Source organism: Daphnia magna, linkage group LG4 (genome assembly GCF_020631705.1).
Source record: "Daphnia magna isolate NIES linkage group LG4, ASM2063170v1.1, whole genome shotgun sequence".
NCBI lineage: Eukaryota > Metazoa > Arthropoda > Branchiopoda > Diplostraca > Daphniidae > Daphnia > Daphnia magna.
In genome coordinates, this window is record NC_059185.1 from 10202327 (window position 1) to 10220110 (window position 17784).

The 17784-nt window shown below is 41.7% G+C and overlaps 1 protein-coding gene across 1 annotated transcript; it reads left to right on the forward strand.

Moving 5' to 3' along the window:
• The first annotated feature begins 84 nt into the window (after nt 1-84).
• On the forward strand, nt 85-16958 carry LOC116922040 (ABC transporter G family member 20). The gene is made up of 14 exons (XM_045171999.1): nt 85-243; nt 3233-3502; nt 9992-10204; nt 10630-11052; nt 11390-11483; nt 12621-12950; nt 13032-13489; nt 13562-13772; nt 13884-14061; nt 14136-14251; nt 14444-14514; nt 14603-14691; nt 14760-14936; nt 15016-16958. Coding segments are annotated over exons 2-14 (2670 nt in total). The 5' UTR covers nt 85-243; nt 3233-3500; the 3' UTR covers nt 15324-16958.
• The last annotated feature ends 826 nt before the right edge of the window (nt 16959-17784 follow it).

Sequence of the window (17784 nt, forward strand, 5' to 3'; positions counted from 1 at the left end):
GGTGTTGGAAGAAGGTGGCGAGAGGCACAGCCTAGGACGACAGAGGGACTAGTCTAGAACCGCTAGACGTACTGGCCTTTTTTTTTCTTTTTCTTTGATAAAAGGAAGACGACTGAGTTGGTCGAGTCTTAGTTGAATCGCTAAAGCCACCGAACTTACCTGTTCGCAGCCTCGTCTGGTTGTGTGTGCGCGTCCGCGTGTGCCAGTGCCTTATTCTCTTGTGTCGTGCCGTGTCTCACTCAGGTAATGATCGTTACCCCTCTCCACCACACACACACACACACACACACTCACATACACACACACACACACGCTTAAAAGGTTACAGCGAAAATGTCTTAGTTGAAACAAATTGATCCCATCGGTTTCCAACAAGTTCATCTAAACGGATTTCCCGACAGAGGAATTATGTTCGTTTGTTTCTATTCTAAACAGAAACTTCAATGCTAGCAGTTGCCACATCGTTTTTTTAGTCTAGTTTTTAAATTTAAATGTTTTATGTTGAAAATTGGAAAGAACTAAAAAAATCCCGCGTTTGTGTTTGGGCTTTTTTTCGACAGCGTGTCCATGTGGGTAGAGAGAAAAGTAAATTTTGAAAAGGGTAGAGAGCTTCGATATTTTCTCTTTGGAGTCTTCTGCTTTCCTCTTTTTTTTAGGGGGGGTATATAGTTGTATGGGTTTCGGTTTCCCAACAGCAACGATGGAATTACCCTTGATCAAAAAAAATTTAGAAAGTGGCGGACTATCTTTCTATTTTCTTCTAGCCGGATGTTTCGAGTCTAACAAACGTTTGTTTCGCTATTCGTTCTTCTTTTATTCTCATTTTCACTTGGCGCTTGAAAATGGTACAAATCAGAATGTCATTAGTATGGTAGCCGCCATTTTCTTTAACCCCATTAGAATTCAATCAAATATGTTTTAGACTAAATTCAATCGTGAATAGAATAAGGTTTAGTGTCCAACTGGCTTGTTTCACGCAGCCACGAGTGTCGCAACCGAATCCCGTCACGGATGGGAGTAACCTCCTCCGTCCTCTTACGCGATACACATTCTCTCTCTCTCTCTCTCTGGTTGGGTTTCTAGCGTATGTCATGTCTTTTTCTTTCCCTCAAGTCTCTCTATTCGGAGGCTGTTAACCTACTTCAGAGCTGCTTGGTAGCATTCGTTCGGGTCCCGTTTCTTCTCCTATTCTTTCGCTTTCTTTCGACGAATTCAACAGGTGTGAAGGTGTAGGCTCCATTTTTGGGCGTACATTTTCATTGGCTCTGCAATGTGTGTTTTAAAGCGCCAGACAAATGACGTCCATCGTCTGCTATGGGTTTTTTTTTTCAATCAAGGCCGTCATAGTGGGGTAGATGGGTTTTTGTTTAAGTGTTGGGTCGTTTTTAGTTTTAGTTTTTTAAAATATTCTGCATCAGCCGAACTCGTCTCGCGCATTCTGAGAATGTTTTTCCTTTTGCCAATGTGCCAACAAAAAAGAGAGAGAAAGCGGTACGGGATGCATTTGGACGTAAGATAATCGGGTCATCTGTCGATAATTTCGATAGATAACATTTAAAAAGGTGAGACGTTGTCGCTTAAATTTTAGCATTGCGAAAAGGCATCGTTCGACGTACCTAAGATAATTTTTCTGAATTTTTTTCAAATTAAAAAGAGGGGTGGGGGATTGGCTTTTCAGGATTGGTCGGTTAATTTGGTATGGTTCTTTCGTGATGGCCGAATTTCTCCTTTCGCATTGTTTCGCTCACGGCGGCTGACCGTCTTTTTTTTTTTTTCATGTTGTATTCTTCGTTTTCTTCTTCACGTTTTCCTTGTGGCTAAGAGCTTCTTAGTTGTATTAGCTTTTGTGGTTGGCTTCCAGCCTGGATCTAACGCGCACCGTTGTGGGGAGATCGAGTGGTTTAGTTTTTGATTAGTCGGTTTGCCATAGATTAGCATTTCTTTTTGATTGTAAATGTGCGGCAATTTACTTTCAATTCATCCAAATGTTTTCTTTATTTCCCTAGATTTCTTCGTTTTTTTTTCTTGAAATTCCGAAGCCCTTGTTGACTCCTTGTTAAAAAGGGAGGATTAAAAAAAAAAAACGCGCGTTTCACTTTCCAAACTCGTTTTCCGTGTCGTGGAGTTGAACATCTTGCCGTGTATAGCGGGAATTTAATACGCATGTTTTTTGTTTTGTTTTTTTTTTGTTGCTTCTCTCAGCCTTTTTTCTTTTCAACATTTTGTTATCAAAATAGCTAACGTTTCTGGGGGCTCTGCCACTCTTTTCTCTTTCTTTTGTTAGCATGGGATGTCAGAAAAGATTTTTTGTTGTTGAGGACGCGCGCATTGATTCGCTTGAGCATCTCTTACCGACCTGTTGTTTTCCCATCCGACGAAAGCAAATGGCAGAGATAAGAAGTACAAATAACTTTCCCTTGCCTTTTTTTTTTTTTTCAGTTGAATGGCAAACTTTTATTCAGGTCGGTTTGAAAGAAGAAGAAAAAAAAAATAGGCATAGCCCTCAAGTAAAAAGGAAATTTTTCTACTTTATGTGGCGCATCAGGTCGTACGTAGAGTTTGACCTCGTTCGCCCCATTTCCCAGCCCAAACTCGTTTACCTTGGTGAAATGTCTGCTCAGACGTTTGAGGCTTTGTAAAAGAGATGGTAGGGCACCAACAGTTTTTATACACTGACCTACCGTAAACTGTTATAGCTTATTTTGTATGTTAAGTTTTCTTCTTTTCCAAAACGTACTAATTTTTTAAGGAGCGGACTCCCTGCCGCCTGGGCAAAAAGGATAAAAGAAGTGGGCAATATATAAGAATGAAAACGAGGACATGTGTGTGACTCAGCAGTTCAGTTCATGGCCGTTTTTTTTTTTTTTTTTAAAGGGGGGCCGACTAGTTACTTTTTAAGGTGCTTTCAAGCGGTCAGCACCGCCGCCATCACGCAAAAAAAGAGACGGTAACGTAAAGAGAGAATAAATGCAAGAAAAAAGGGGGGATTCGTGTCGCGAGTGCGCATGATTTCACTCGCTCCTTCCCCTTTTGCGCATTCAACTCGGCTGGAACAAGTCTTTTTTTTTTTCGTGCATTTTCCCTCGATTAACATCCGAGTCATGTCGGATGGGGCCCACTCTCCCTTTCACGCAAGTCTGTCGGGTTTTTTTTTATGTCACGATTTTGTTTGTTGATTTGATTAAATGTGAAAATGATTATGTTTTTCTTGTTTGGTTTTTTGATTTTGTAGAACTTTTGGAATTTTTTATTTTGGACCTACACCAGCGTTGCCAGTTTGATTGCCGATTTATTTGACGGTTGAGAAAATTAGACGACAGCAATTTTCTGTTGTTCCAGTGTTTATTGTTTTCCTTTCGGACGCTAAGTGTCCGCAAACGAGGACGACGTCGAGCGTCGGCGTCGCGATCAATTGATTGGCGGGCGGCAACCCCTTTTAAATCCTGCCCGAACAAAAAAACAAGAGAGCGGAGAATTCCGTGCCAATTACTCTACACAAAATGTAAGTTTTCATTTTCATTTTCATTTTTTTGCCATTTGGCTGTTTATAATGCGTCGAAATTCACGTAAAGTGTGAGAAAAAAATATTTAGCAATACTTGCGTCGATATTGGTTTTAAAAAAAAGGAGGGTGTGGCTCTTTCCCGAATCTACTGGTCTGTTAGGTAACGTGAACAAATTGCTAACCGATTCGTAAAATACTGTGGGGAACTCTTGGACGCGGATGGAAAATGAAAAGCGAAAGGTATTAGATTACCTTCGTTTTCTCTTACACATTTATTTTTTTCTAAGATCCCTTGAGCTCTCTGCCCTTATTGTCTGTTTCATCCACCTGTGTGAAACAAGGGTTTTTTTCCTTTTTGTTTTTATGGAGGTGGTACCTGGAACGGTTTATCTATTTTAAAAAATGTTTTAAAAACGAAAATAGACACAGGCAGGTCTCTGGTAAAAGACTACTAGTGCTAGGTAGAATAAGAAGGTATCGTTGATGAAAGAGAGAAGGATTTTTTTTTTTTTTTTGGGGGGTCTTCTGGCAAGTATCTGCTAACATGTAGACACGGTCACATACACAAGACACAATCAGGTACAAGAAAAAGCGAAAGTTTTATTTTTTTCCTTTCATTCTTTTTATTCATTCCACTCTTCTTTTTCGGGCAGCTTCGAGTCTGGAATAGGTAAACAGATACATGCGACCAATAGCATATTTTTTTTTTTTTCTTTCTTGATATTCTTTTCACTTGTCCATTTTTTTCTCTTCTTATTTCGGGTAGACCTTGTGACGTACACCTGGAAAAGAAAAAAAACCTTTAGACGCTGCAGCTTGTAGGCTGGTTATAGCTGCCGGGCTGTGTGTGTTAGTGGAAGTGGAAGTTTGCGAGTTGAAAGTAAAAGTGGACAAATTTTCTCTCTCTTTGCTTATCTTGCATCGCCCCTCTCCTTTCGTTCTCCTACATGGTCTCAAGTTCTTAGGCTGTGGCCACTAAAAAAAGAACCAACCAACTCGTTTGACCTCAATGTTGAAATTCAGTCGCTCGGTAAACAGGTTCTTTTCTAAATTCCATGTGATTTTTATTTTCTTCTTGTGCGATTTCTTTTCACTTTGGTTTTTTTTTCTCTTTTCTTTTTTTTTAAATGTAGGTCTGTTGTGAAAAGTTAAAATCTCAATAGTCGTCGTATTATTAAAGTCTTTTTTTGTTTTTGTTTGTTTTTTTGTGAAAAAAATGTGGAAGTTGCCAAAATCGTTCCGGAAACGGAATGATTCACTGGATATTGTTTTGTTATTTTGGTCGTTCATTCGTGTTACGAAGTTCTAATTTTTTTTTAAACTCTTGTTTTATTAGTTTTGCCTTGGCGTATATATATGAAAAAAAAAAGGGGGGTATGTGAAAATATTTGTTGACCTTATATGGCGCGGAATCGAAAAATATGAACGAAACGGCACGCGTGTTGTAAGCGGCGGTGCGTCCGAACGAGCGATTCAAGGCCCATGGAAAGCACAATTTGTGCTTTTCGCTCTCTCAGCTCCGGCTTTGGTCAAAATTTAAGCTTTTTTTTTTCTTTCTTCACAAAAGGAGAGCCAAAGTTAGTCGTCGAAGTAGGGCAAGACTCTCCTAGCGGGCAAAACAATCGTGTTCTCTCGGTCGTACGTCTAGGCAGACGTTTAAAACGAATCTCATTTGATGAGTGTGTAGTATGCAAATGATGATGACGAACGATTCGTCCCGGCAATACGGTGCTGGCGGGAATTTGAATTTGTTTTTTTTTAATCCGTCTGGCTCTTGATCTCATGTGGCACGTCTGCACTTTTATTTTTCATTTTCAACAGTTTTTTTTTTCTTTTTTCTTCTTTTTTTGTGGGGACGCAGGGAGAGGTTGAAAGTGCTTTAATAGAACGACTGGCCTTGCAAGTTGTTATAGTCATGGGTATCTTATAGACGCGTATCTTTTTTAATTGCCGAATGAGGTTTTCTTTTTTTCTATTTGCTAATCTTTGAAAGGCAAAATTTCTTTTGAACGATTTTCTTGTGTGTGTGGAAGATGTGGGGGCCGGTAGGGGAGGGCCGTCGTGACGCATGAATCTCGTTTTGCGGTTAATGTGTACGCGTTAATGAGCAACAACAACAAAGCCAAACAAGGATAACACATATATAATAGCTGGTTCCGGTTGAGTATTTTGGGTTTTTTTCTTGATATTGATCTCGTTGAATCGTATCGTAATAGGAGATTGTGGCAGTCAACTGGCAACATGTGCAATATGGGTACGGCACAAGCGACGAATTATTTTATTTTTTTTTTCTATCGCAATGTTTTTTTTTGGGGGGGGGTATAGAACAACAGGACACGCGTCCGAGAGCAGCCCGTCGTTTTGAGGATCTTGGAAAGTCGATAAAAGTAAAAACCGTAACCTACAGCTTTTGGCGATATTGTTTGCGTGCCGTGCATAGCGTGTTCTCTTTCTCTATTCTCACTCTCACAGGACCTCCTTTTTTTTTTTTGTGCCATACATTGCGGATTTGGTCTCTTTTTTTTTTTTCTGTATCCGGGGACGATGAAACCGAGCGAAACGAAACCGGACCTAAGCACTAGTGACGGTCACGTTAAGAGAATGTTCACCGCTTACGTGTCCTCCCTTTAGTGGGTGGCTTTTGTGGTACAGCATTTTTTTTCTTGTTAACAATCGACGGCGATTGTTTGCCAAACAATCCGGTCATTCATTGATCGGTATTTGAGAGAAAACGGTTGTTTCGTTTTGGCGCTTTTCAAATCATTTGGTTCCGTTTGCGTACGGTAAGCATTTTGTTTGTTATTGCTCGCGTGTGTGTTACGATTTTTGTTTTCTATGCTCTTGAATGATTGGCATGCGACCGTGTTGTGCATATTTTGTTTGGGGTTGGGTTTGGCTTCGCAAACGCACGAGTTTGGACAGTTCACGGGGATCACGCGCTTTCACGTCATCGCATCTTCCTCGAGGGTTTCGTGCTGCTAACTGAATTGTGCAAAACGTAGAAACGGGTTCAGTGACGTCAATATGCGCGATGACGTCAAGCAGCGCCAACGTAGTGGATGCTGCTATCGGCCATTGACGGTGGGACCGTTGTAACCTATTGCCTTAGTGGCCAATTCGTAATCGCTAGCCAAAAATGATGCAACTAAACAAAGAAAAAAGAGAAATGTTTTGTGTTTTTACTTGAAATTTGAAATGAAATCGGGACGTTACAGATGACAGATGTTTTGGTGTGATCTAATCGGATTAGGGTTTTGATTCGGAACTAGCCGTAGACATTGGTCAATGTTTTTGTTGTTGTTGTTGTTGTTGAAGGAAGTATAAAAGAAAAATAGGGTTACGTTGTTACCCGAAATTGGTTGAGCCGGCGGTTTTGCCGATGGTACACCTGTTTGCGAAAGTTTACCTCGTCTACATTGTTTTAATGACTAGTTTTCTCTTCTTTCGCATCTCTATTCTTTGTTTTTGTATTTCAAAATGCCGAGTGCTGTTGGCTATCGTCTTTTTAAGTGTTACGGCCATTGTGCATTCGTATACTGTATAATGAGTCTTGGAATGCATCTGTTTGAAAAGTTAAGGCTGCAGGGATTTTTCTTTTTTTCTGAGATTGACTTTGAAAGATTGGACTAGTCTTTAAAAGGCCTACGCTGCATTGCACGAGCCGAGAGCGCAAAAGAACACGGCGTAATTCGAAAATCCCGTTTTATTCTTATCTCACATTTCCTGGATAGCCGAACAAATTTCAGATTCTTTCCAAGAAAATTGAGCAAAAAAAAAAAAATTCAAAAGAAAACCGAAGCGATCGATGAGCCTTTGGGTTCTTTTCTGCTTCATTCATTTTTTTTTTGGTATAAATTTCATTTATTTCTACGCTCGGATTTTTTTTTTTTAAATTAAAGTTGAACTTTTTTTTGATTCAGTAGACAGACGCCCATCGGCAGTTTTCAGACATTTTTTCTTTTGTGTGTGCCTATTTTTTGTGTGTCTAGGTGTGCGCGTTAAAATTGGGTGAGCCAGCGTCAGAACGTCTGGCCGTGGTTGTCCCAGTCTCTTGTTTCCTTTTGGAAATGTAATAAAAATTTAGCCAGGAAAAAAAAAAAAGGAGAAACGTTTTGGTATTTTGGGTGTTTCGAACCTCTTTAAAATGGACGTCCGTTTTCGTCTGATTTTTATTTTTTCGTTTTTCATTTAGTTGAAAGGCTTAAAGTTTTCCAATCCACTTTAAAATGAGGTTGGGCCTTTTTTTTTTCTTCTAACCGGATTTAGTAGCTCAATCAGCGCAGCAAATGGGACACACGAATTGAACGCGAGGAACAAATGAACAAACTAATTTATGGACGTTGTCTGCCTGAAATGGCGATGTGCATAAACGTGGTGTATAAATAGAAGTTTGTAATAGAACGAAAGGTAGACTCGTTTTCCTGTTCAAAATTAGAAAGAAAAAAAAAGCATTTGAAAAGCCCTAGCGCGCAATGTTTGGAATTCCAAATTGAGCCTCGCCAGAATGTGAAAGACCTTGGGATGGGCCGCGTCCGATCATCACAAAGTTCATCACGATGCTTCTCCTTTCCCATCTTTCAAGACACCACAACACATTTTTTCTCTTTTTTTTCTCCCTCTTATCTTTCGAATTTCTCTTTAGCCTATTTTGTTATCATCAAGTGATCATTCTTTAACCTTGACCAGTCCAGGAGGTACCGCCGTATTTATTATCAGTTTCTTTTGTGTGTGTGTGTGTGTGATTAGTTTATAACCGATGTACATCTGCCCCCTCATTCATCGGATCAGATTTCTTGACTTGCTTGAAAGAATTTCGTGGAATTTTTCACGCAACCGCTTTCTCTCTTTTCTCCGGCAACGCTGGCGCCGAAGAAAGAAATCGAAAATGCAATTTTATTGATATTCCGTCTTACGGTAGGATTATTTCTGTTTTAGTTGTCGGTTTAACTCGATCTCTTATACCCGTTCACAAATCCAGATTGTACACACGCAAACTTGCCCGCGTGACTCACGATCGTCGGGTCGTTAACATTCGATGGCCGGGTAACAAAGACGAGCAACTTGTTGTTTCTTGGAAACCGTATGCACGAGCGAGTCCCACCAGTTGGCCGGTTATATCAGCACAAAAGAGAACTTCCAATCAGTAATGATTAATGATGTTACTCCAACTAATTCACTGATTCGCCTGGGGGCACGTTCGCGCACAATGCGTTTCAATGGGAGGGGGGGTAGGGGAATGATGAACGTACAGAAAGAAACGAATGTGTACACACACGCAGTACACACCTTGATTGTGAATGAAATGGTAATGACGAGTTTGAATGAAATGAAACCCTGCGGCTGTTTCCTCTTTCTAGAGTCTTCTTTTATAGCCAAAAGGTAAAATGGAAGGGGGGGGACCGTTGGCTAACAGGTGTCTTTTCTTTTTTGGCGTTTTTCTGAATGTTTTGAGCTATGCTCGTCTCTCACCTTTCAATTCTTACGCACATATTTGAAATCGACTGAGATGAGAATTTCCGCACTTTTGTTTTAACTGTTTGATGCGCATACGCCTGTGTTTTCACAAATGTCGACGACCGGCCACCTTTCCCTCGCAATCATACACAAACACACGTCTAACATAGCCAAACTTGTGTGGAAGTTCAACATCCGATCGTACGTGACATCCGGCTGAATTTCTCTTGCTATATGAGACTTGGGAATTCTTTTCTTTGTGATGTACAGAAAACAAAGGTGACATCATTGCGTCAATCTGACACATTCGTGTAATGTTTTTGCATCAAACAAATTTCAGCGAGAATATTCGAAATTTTAGTTTTTTTGTTGTTGAAAGATATTACATTGACGGTAGTTATCAGCAAAGGCTGTCAACAATCCTCTTTTCTGCCTCTCCTTCATATTCGTTTTTTATCTCTCTTTTTTCCCTATTCCATCTCCTCCCGGGCTTGTGTCTAGCGCGTTTTTGAAGTTGGCTGTGAAATCGGACTCGCCTCTTTTTTCTTGTGTGTTTTTTAACTTGGGGGTTATGGCCGTATAAGCCTCTATTTTTTTCTTTGTCGAGTTTTGAGGCCAAGGTTGAAGCCGAAGGAGGGGCCAGGCCTCTCAAAAAAAACCAACCCCAACCACCTGAGCTTTGCTATGTAAGTTAAATCCGAACGAGTCTGCCATCAGGCGACAGGTTCACGCTCTTTTCGCTCGTCCATCTGGCCCTTTTTTTTTTTTCTTCTTTAAAAAAATAAGACAACCTAAATCTATCCCCAATCAACGCCGAAGGGACTTGTGGCTTTCTTGCTTTTTTTGAAACGGGCCAGTCGTCTGGCGCGTCTGTTCCAGTGCGTTTGTCTTTTGCTTTGCGAGTGCAACGCGCAGGTCCGATGTTTGTTGACAAACATCCAATGTATTTTGTGTGTGTTTCACGAAGTTTGGAATATGTTCATCTTTAAACTAATTGAATTTTGAACCTGTTTTTTTCTATGTGTGTGGATAGGATGTCTGAAGACATGATGAACAGCGGCGGAGTACCGAAGACGTCCGCGCCACCATCGCCTCCCGTCCACCGCATGGGTGCCGACAACGAAGCCGGCAATGCCGGCATCACAGAAGCCATTTTTGTTCGCAATGCGTGCAAGAGTTACGGCGTTGGCAAACGCCGATCGACCGTCTTGCGCGGACTTGATATGAACGTCAAAAAGGGAACCATGTAAGTTTGTTTTTAATTACCGGGGCATCGTCTTTTGATTGATCGGCAAGGGCATAGAGAACTGGAACGGTAAAAGATGTCGCTTCATTCGCTTTGTCTCTAATTTATTTGTTTTCCGCCCTTATAAAAATAAAATAAAATGCAGCGGGAAAATCGGCGAAGCTTTTCCTTATTACGAAGAGAAAAGGCAATTGTTGAGACAGAGCCAATGAGGGATTTGCCTCATTATCATACCCGTTAACAGTATGGTGGATATTGAAGGGGAAAAAAAGGAAAAAGGGGGTCGACGTGATTTATGTTTATAGTCTTTTGCCGGTGATGGTATCGTTTCCCAACGGTGTAAAGTCGGGACTTTTTTTTTTTGTCCGTCTGGAATTCTATGGATTTTATTTTCTAAAAGATGTTTTTGCATAATTTCTCTACAGATACGGATTGCTCGGAGCTAGCGGTTGCGGCAAAACGACTCTGCTGAGCTGCATCGTCGGCCGGCGCAGTTTCGACAGCGGCGAAGTGCTCGTCTTTGGTGGCGAACCCGGCTCGATCGAAAGTGGCATTCCCGGCCCGAGGGTCGGCTACATGCCTCAAGAATTGGCACTTTACGGCGAATTCACCATCAAAGAGACGCTTCAGTATTTCGGACGCATCTACAATTTGCCAGCCAGCTTTGTCAAATCGCAGATGGAATTCCTCTTCAACCTGCTCGACCTGCCACCTGGCCATCGTTACGTCAAGACGCTCAGCGGCGGCCAGCAGCGACGCGTCTCGTTCGCCGTCGCTTTGTTTCACGAGCCCGAACTGCTCATCTTGGACGAACCGACTGTCGGTGTCGATCCGCTATTAAGGCAGAGGTTTGTACAATGCCCCCCCTCGCTTTGTTGTGTTTGACAGCTTGTCTTTTTATGCAAATAGTTGATGGCTAGTTGCCAAATTGGCTATGGCCGCAAGATGTTGACGTAAAACGAACGAGACGGTACAAAATGGGGACTGTCGTCGTTTAAAAAAAAAGAAAAAAGAGATAAACAAAAACCCTATCTGAGGTGGAAATCCCGTCAGCCCTCGAGCTATAGAGAACTCTCGCGGGCCTTGTTGCCAGTGAAGAATGTGCCACTTTGGCCGTTTTGTTTTCCCTTGGAAATTGCCATTTGTGATGATATCTTTAATTTTTATTTCTTTTTTTTTTTGCAGCATCTGGAACCACTTGGTGCGACTGAGTACCGACCACGGCCGGACGGTCATCATTACCACCCATTACATTGAAGAAGCCCGACAGGCTCACACGGTGAGTGCCAAAAACAATGCGAAATCGGGAATCAACCGAAACCCTTTGACTCTATAGAAAACGTTGTCTGTGGCCTTCTGCCATCACTTTCAACTTTCTCAAACGAGCCATAAATCAAACTGCTATTTTCTCGACGACTGGCTCTTTGTTGGTCATTATCCTCCACCCACAGCTGCGATGTCTGTGCCTACCGATCCATCTACCTAAACCAAACATGGGTGGGATACCATCATCAATTTTTACTCTTTTCATTCCGTCAATCTTTAGCGGTTTCTGAAAAGCTTGCGCTCTCTGCATGATGCCTGTTTTGTTTTTTAAAGAAGAGGGGGAAGGGGATTCAATTTTAAAAGCTGTGGCGTAGTTTTTTTCTCCAAATGTAGTCAAGGTTTTTTGTTTTTTTGAATTGAATTGACGAAACGAGTGTTACAGAGACGTTACTAGTTTATTTAATTTTTATTATTCAGCTGATGCGAGGTCCTTTAAAAGGTAAAACGAAGAAGGTCACACGCTAAGGCCGTTTTCTTATTGATGCGGGACTCCGTTTTGTGTGGCCTCTGCGTCTTTTGTTGCCTTGACACGGGGGCTCGGTTGAATCTTCTAGAAGTTTCCTAGAACTTGTTTTCTCACGTCTAATAATTTTTTTGTTTGTCGCCTTTGAACCCGTAGCTTTGAACATAATTCGTCAACCCCCCCGCTCAAAAAAAAATCAAAATGGGATAAACGATCCATTGTAAATGGGAGAAGGATTCTTGTGTGGGCTTGGACTTTGATCTAGAACGCGCGATAGGCTTAAAATCTAGAGAAAAAAGAGACATGAAAGCATTTTTTCTTAGAAAAAGAAAACGAAACAAACCTGTCGCTAGTGTTGGATTGTTATGTACATCGCCCGACGGGCGTCATCTGTAGGCGACGAGTGTCTTTTTGTGGTCAGGTTCGTTGAACTCTGTTTTGTTTTTCGTTCCCCGTTACCATCTCATTCTTTCAACAACAACTAGAACCTGGTCTAGCTCTATTTCTCGTTGGATAGTGTTTTTCATTACTTTAAAATTGCGCATCTGTTGTGGACAAAATAACTGGAACATGAGATAGCGCAACTAGACTTTGCCAGATTCTAACGATATTTTTTGGGATTTCTAGATTGGACTGATGCGTTCGGGTCACTTGCTTGCTGAAGAGTCGCCACATAACCTGCTTTCCCTGCACGGACTGGGCACGCTCGAGGATGTCTTTCTCAAGTTGTGCATGAAGGATGGCGTCGTCAAGCACGGCACGGATCCAGTGGTCGCCACCATTACTGGTGGCAAGAGCGGCTACCCCACCATCACGCAAGACATGGAGGGTCACGATAATCCGGCCTACGTTCAGACTTACAACAATGTCGACGCCATCGCGGCGGACATTGATCACCAGCATCACGACAGCCGGGACGAAGAAGAGGATCACAAAGCTCTATCGCAACTTTCGATCGTAAATGCCCGACCTTTGATTGCGTTTTTTTTTTAGATATTCAAATTTATCAATCAAACAAACAAAATGAAAATTTTCCAGATTCCTTTGGGCGCCCAGTACTGGAAGAACACAAAATCGATTTTACCGGTAGCTGATGATGACGGCATTGTTGGCTTGACTTTCAGTCCGTCCGGCGACAGCATGGTGCACACGTACAGCAACAAGGCGGCCAACAATCATCAGCACATCAACCAAATGAACGCGTTCAACAATCAGGGCAACGACGACTCTGCCACGGCCACCTTCGACACGAAGGAGAGCCTCTTCAATTTGAAGCACGGCGGCAGCAGCACCAATGGAAGCAGTTCGAGCACGGCTAGTTGCAGTAGCGCCAGCAGCAACGCTGGCGATACGAGCAGCAGCTGCGGCAGCACGGCGGCCAGCAGCCGGGCGGTGGGCAAGCGCCGCAGCGGCACATTTAAATTGGCCATTCCGTCTTGGCATCGCAGCGCCGCTCTCATCCGCAAGAATTTCATGCAGACCTTCCGCAACATTGGGTATGAAAACGTCTTCATTTTTCAATGTTTGATGATGGCAAGAGTTGATTGAATTGCTTTTATCTTTTGCAGAATGTTTTTGTTCATCTTCCTTTTGCCCGCCGCCCAAGCGATTCTCTTTTGTTTGGCTATTGGTCGTGATCCTACCTTCCTCAAAATGGCTGTTGTCAACGATGAGCTGGATCCGAGTCAGGGCCGCATTTGCAACTACACGGCCGATTGCACGTATTCCATGTTCAGTTGTCGCTATCTTCGATTCGTAGACAATACGACGATAGTCCAGGTATGAACTTTCTCTTTTTTTTGTTTTTGTATTCTTGAGCAAGATGGCCTCGATTAAGGCCACACACGAGACAATGAAGCTCTTAACTAACCGTCCGCTTTTTTTCGGAAGGTTCCATTCAAAAGTTTAACGGACGCAATGGACGCTACGAGACGGGGCGAAGTGTGGGGCGTGGTCCATTTCGGCCAGAATTTCACGGACGAGTTGGTGGTACGCCAAGCGGATGGCAATCATGCGGACAACGAGACGATCCTCGCCAGTCGTATAGCCATCACCCTCGATTGGTCCAGTGAGTGACGTTGATATGTCGTTCCGCATTCATTTTGCGTGGATTCTAAACTGTTTTTGTTCGTGTAATGACAGACCAGCAGATTTCGCTGACTCTCCAACGGCGCCTCATTGAGGCATTTGAAGATTTCAGCAAAGATGTTTTGTCTGCGTGCTCTTACGAGCCTGCGGCTGCCAGCATCCCTGTCACGGTAAATAGATTTCGAAAGTAGGCCCATTTTGATTGATTGGTTAGCGAGAAAATAATGAGCTTGAGTGTCATTTGTGCGTGGAAAACTAGTGAGCCGTTGATGAAGTGCAACCGCCGATGCGAAATTTATTCATTTTAATGACTGCAATTTTTGTTTGATTTTTGCTCTCTCTCTCGTCCAATCGACTTTCAGTTTTTGGATCCAATCTACGGCGAAAAGAAACCATCCTTCACGGAATTTATGGCGCCAGGCATTATTCTAACGTAAGTTGCTCGTTTTCTACCCTTTTGCAATCTGCACCGCATTTGATGGACGTTTTTCAGTTGATTATTGGTTAATTATCGTTTTTAGAATTGTCTATTTCATTGCCGTCGCCCTGACGGCTGCCGTTTTCATCAACGAGAGAAAGTCGGGTCTTCTCGACCGCAGCATTGTGGCCGGTAGGCTTTTTTTTCTCTTATTTTCTGTGAAACGCAGCAAACAAAAATGCAAATTTACGGTTTCGCAGGTGTTCAAATGACTGAAATCATGTTGGCTCATCTGGTCAATCAGTTCACTGTCCTCATCGGTCAGACGGCGCTCGTCTTCTTGTTCATGCTTCTCGTTTTCAACATTGCCTGCCACGGCAGTTTGGCCCTGGCCGTCTTCATCACTCTTCTTCAGGGATTGTGCGGCATGTCTTACGGTAATGATGCGCAAAACTTAGAAAAAAATTCATCTGAGCGAGAGAAAAAAATGAAACTGAAATTTTGAATGTTTATCAGGTCTGGTGGTGTCGACTCTGTGCGACGAAGAGACCAGCGCCATCCACTTGTCGCTGGGCAGCTTTTATCCGAACCTCTTGCTCAGCGGTGTGCTCTGGCCCATGGAAGGCATGCCCGTCTACTTGCGTTACGTCTCCTACTTTCTACCGCAGACGTACGCTGTCGAGTCGTTGAGGAACGTCTTCGGTCGAGGTTGGGGCATCGAAAGGCCCGAGGTTTACTTTGGCATTGTGATCAGCTTTAGCTGGATTTTTGCCCTCTTGGCTTTGAGTCTCATCGTCGTGCGCATTCGCAAGTACACGGGTTAACGTCTCAACGCGGACAAAGAGGCCCAGCAGACGACGCTACATGAATAGAGAGGAACGTCGTATTTTTGTATCATTCCAGACGAGAGAAGAATCATTTCTCTTTTTTTGTTTTTCAATGACGGACAAATTTGATTCTTTTTCTTCGTTCCCGGGTTTTTTTTTTTTATTATTTTCTTTTATTTTCGATATGTCGACATTTAAACAAAAAATCGCTAAATAATTTTACCTAAATTTCTATTTGTTTTGAATGTTTGTTTGTTTTTTTCTTTTTTTTTTTCTTTTGGAAGGAAATAGTGAGGGTTTTTGTGTGTGTGTGTGTGTGTGTGTGTGTGTGTGTGTTAGACCCGCGTATTCTGTTCAGCTTGTCAAAAACGTGTGCTCAAAAGACGCATCTGATATCCTCGTCCATTTCCCAACCATCAAACGATTAGAAATCGACAACATCTTTTTAATTTAAAAAAAAAAAAAGGGAATTAAGTTAGCGAACAAAACATTTATTTTTCAATTGACACCGTTGGCTTTTTTTTTTCTTGGTATACATTTTGGATCAAATATTTGTGACAGTTCCCGTTTTCCCATCACATGACTTCTGTACATCCCCTTAGATCATTTCTTCTGTTTTTTTTTTTATGATCGATTTCCCTCTTCTTTTTTTTAGAGAGATCCGTGGGATTAAAGGCAAACAAATATGATGGGGTTCATTGCCACTCGTCTACGTTACGTGGGCGAGCTTGTGTGGGCATTTGTGTATGTATGCGTAGTGTTATTTCTATTTTTATATAAATATGCAGGATGTGTTCTTTTTAACGTTCGATTTTACAATTATCTTATTCAAAGCGTTAGGTCAATGCGATTCTCGTCCTCTCTCGATTGATTTCGTTAGATTTACATTTTTGACAAGTCCTCGCTCCCAATATTTGGATTTTTTTTTTCCTTTTGCCCCATTGCTCTTTGATATCGTTTTTCAAATAAATTTAAAATCATAGTATTGCGTGCGTGTCGCTCGTATGTGAATGACCTATTTTTATTTATGTTATTTTTTTTTTCTCCCATTTCTTTTGTGTGTGTTTTTTTTAATCTGTGGGTTGCGTGAATGACTGCGAAAGGAGTTTGCAAGCAAATGCGAATTTTTTTAAAGCGACGTTTAGAAAACAAACTTAAAAAATTGATTTTTCGGGGGTTATTTTCTTACATTCTTTTTAGAACGTGGCTCATTTTCATCACAAATATACGCGCTAAAAAAAGGGGGAATGGTTGTCCACATCACTTTTGCTAAGTTTCTACCGTTAAAAATATCTATGGAAATCTGATTCGACTTTGTAGCGTTTATCATTTCATCATTTGCTCAAAATCGTCGCTTTTTTTATTCAAAAAAAAAAAAGATTTGCTTGAATTTGTTTTGTTGCTCTAATCGCAATTCAGTTCAACAAATTTCCCTTCCTGCTGTTTCTTCCTCACTTAAATGTTTGTTTTTTTTCAATTTTTTCTTTTACGATGAAAAATGCCAATTCAGATGTGCTACATTATAAACACAAAAAAAAAAGTATGTCGTGCGAAAGAAACAGACTGTAATACATGCCCCTCCAGCCCCTCAATCGACTCTTGAATAAAGAAAAAAAAATTGTTCATCCCGTATGTTCCAGTGTTTTGTTTCCTTTTTTTTTTTTAAATCGTGTGCCGTTTTTTCTTTTTCTTTTATTTTGCATTTCAAAGTCCGTTGTTTTTCTCTCTATGTGTGCCAAAGTACTCGCCAATTATAGGCTGACTTCTGCAGCGATTTAAACCAGAACTCGAAAAAAAAAAACTGGAAATAGCAACACACTCGGAAAAGCCCTTAAGGTAAAGGATATCTCGGCCGGCGAAAGCGTGACCGTCAAGGCCGCGTTCAGCCTTAAATGGAATGAAATGTTCTTGTTGTGTAATGTTTTGAATGTATTCAAAACATGTGCATACGAAGCGGGAAGAACGTACGGATGCGTTCTACGCATCAGGCCTTTTTTGAGTGAAAATTCCATTAGGAGAGAGTTTTGTTTGTTTCGGGGGGGGGCCTTTTTTAAGTGATCATTTTTAATGTTTGTTGGTCCGCTCTCTTCGTTATGCGTCAACGTGAAACTACGCGTTCGGTGGAGGGCCTGATCGGAAAGTGAGCGAACTTTCTGGTTTCCTGCTTAGCGATTTCTCGTTGGTGTCTCGTCAAAATCGAAGCTTGTCGTTTGGGAAAATCAAAAGCAACAACACGTTAGGACCGAGCAAGGACATGGTTTCGTTTCTTTTTGTAGATGAGGGTAGTGTTTTTTGTTTGTCTTGAAATTACGAGTTTTCTCCACGAGAAACCGGATCTTGAAAAAAAAAAAAAGGCACAAAAAGGAAATCTATGATGATGGTGGTCTATACAGCCGACTAGGAGTCATTCGAATGTCTTCAGGCGTTCCCACTACCTAGTTTTTATCAACGATGTATA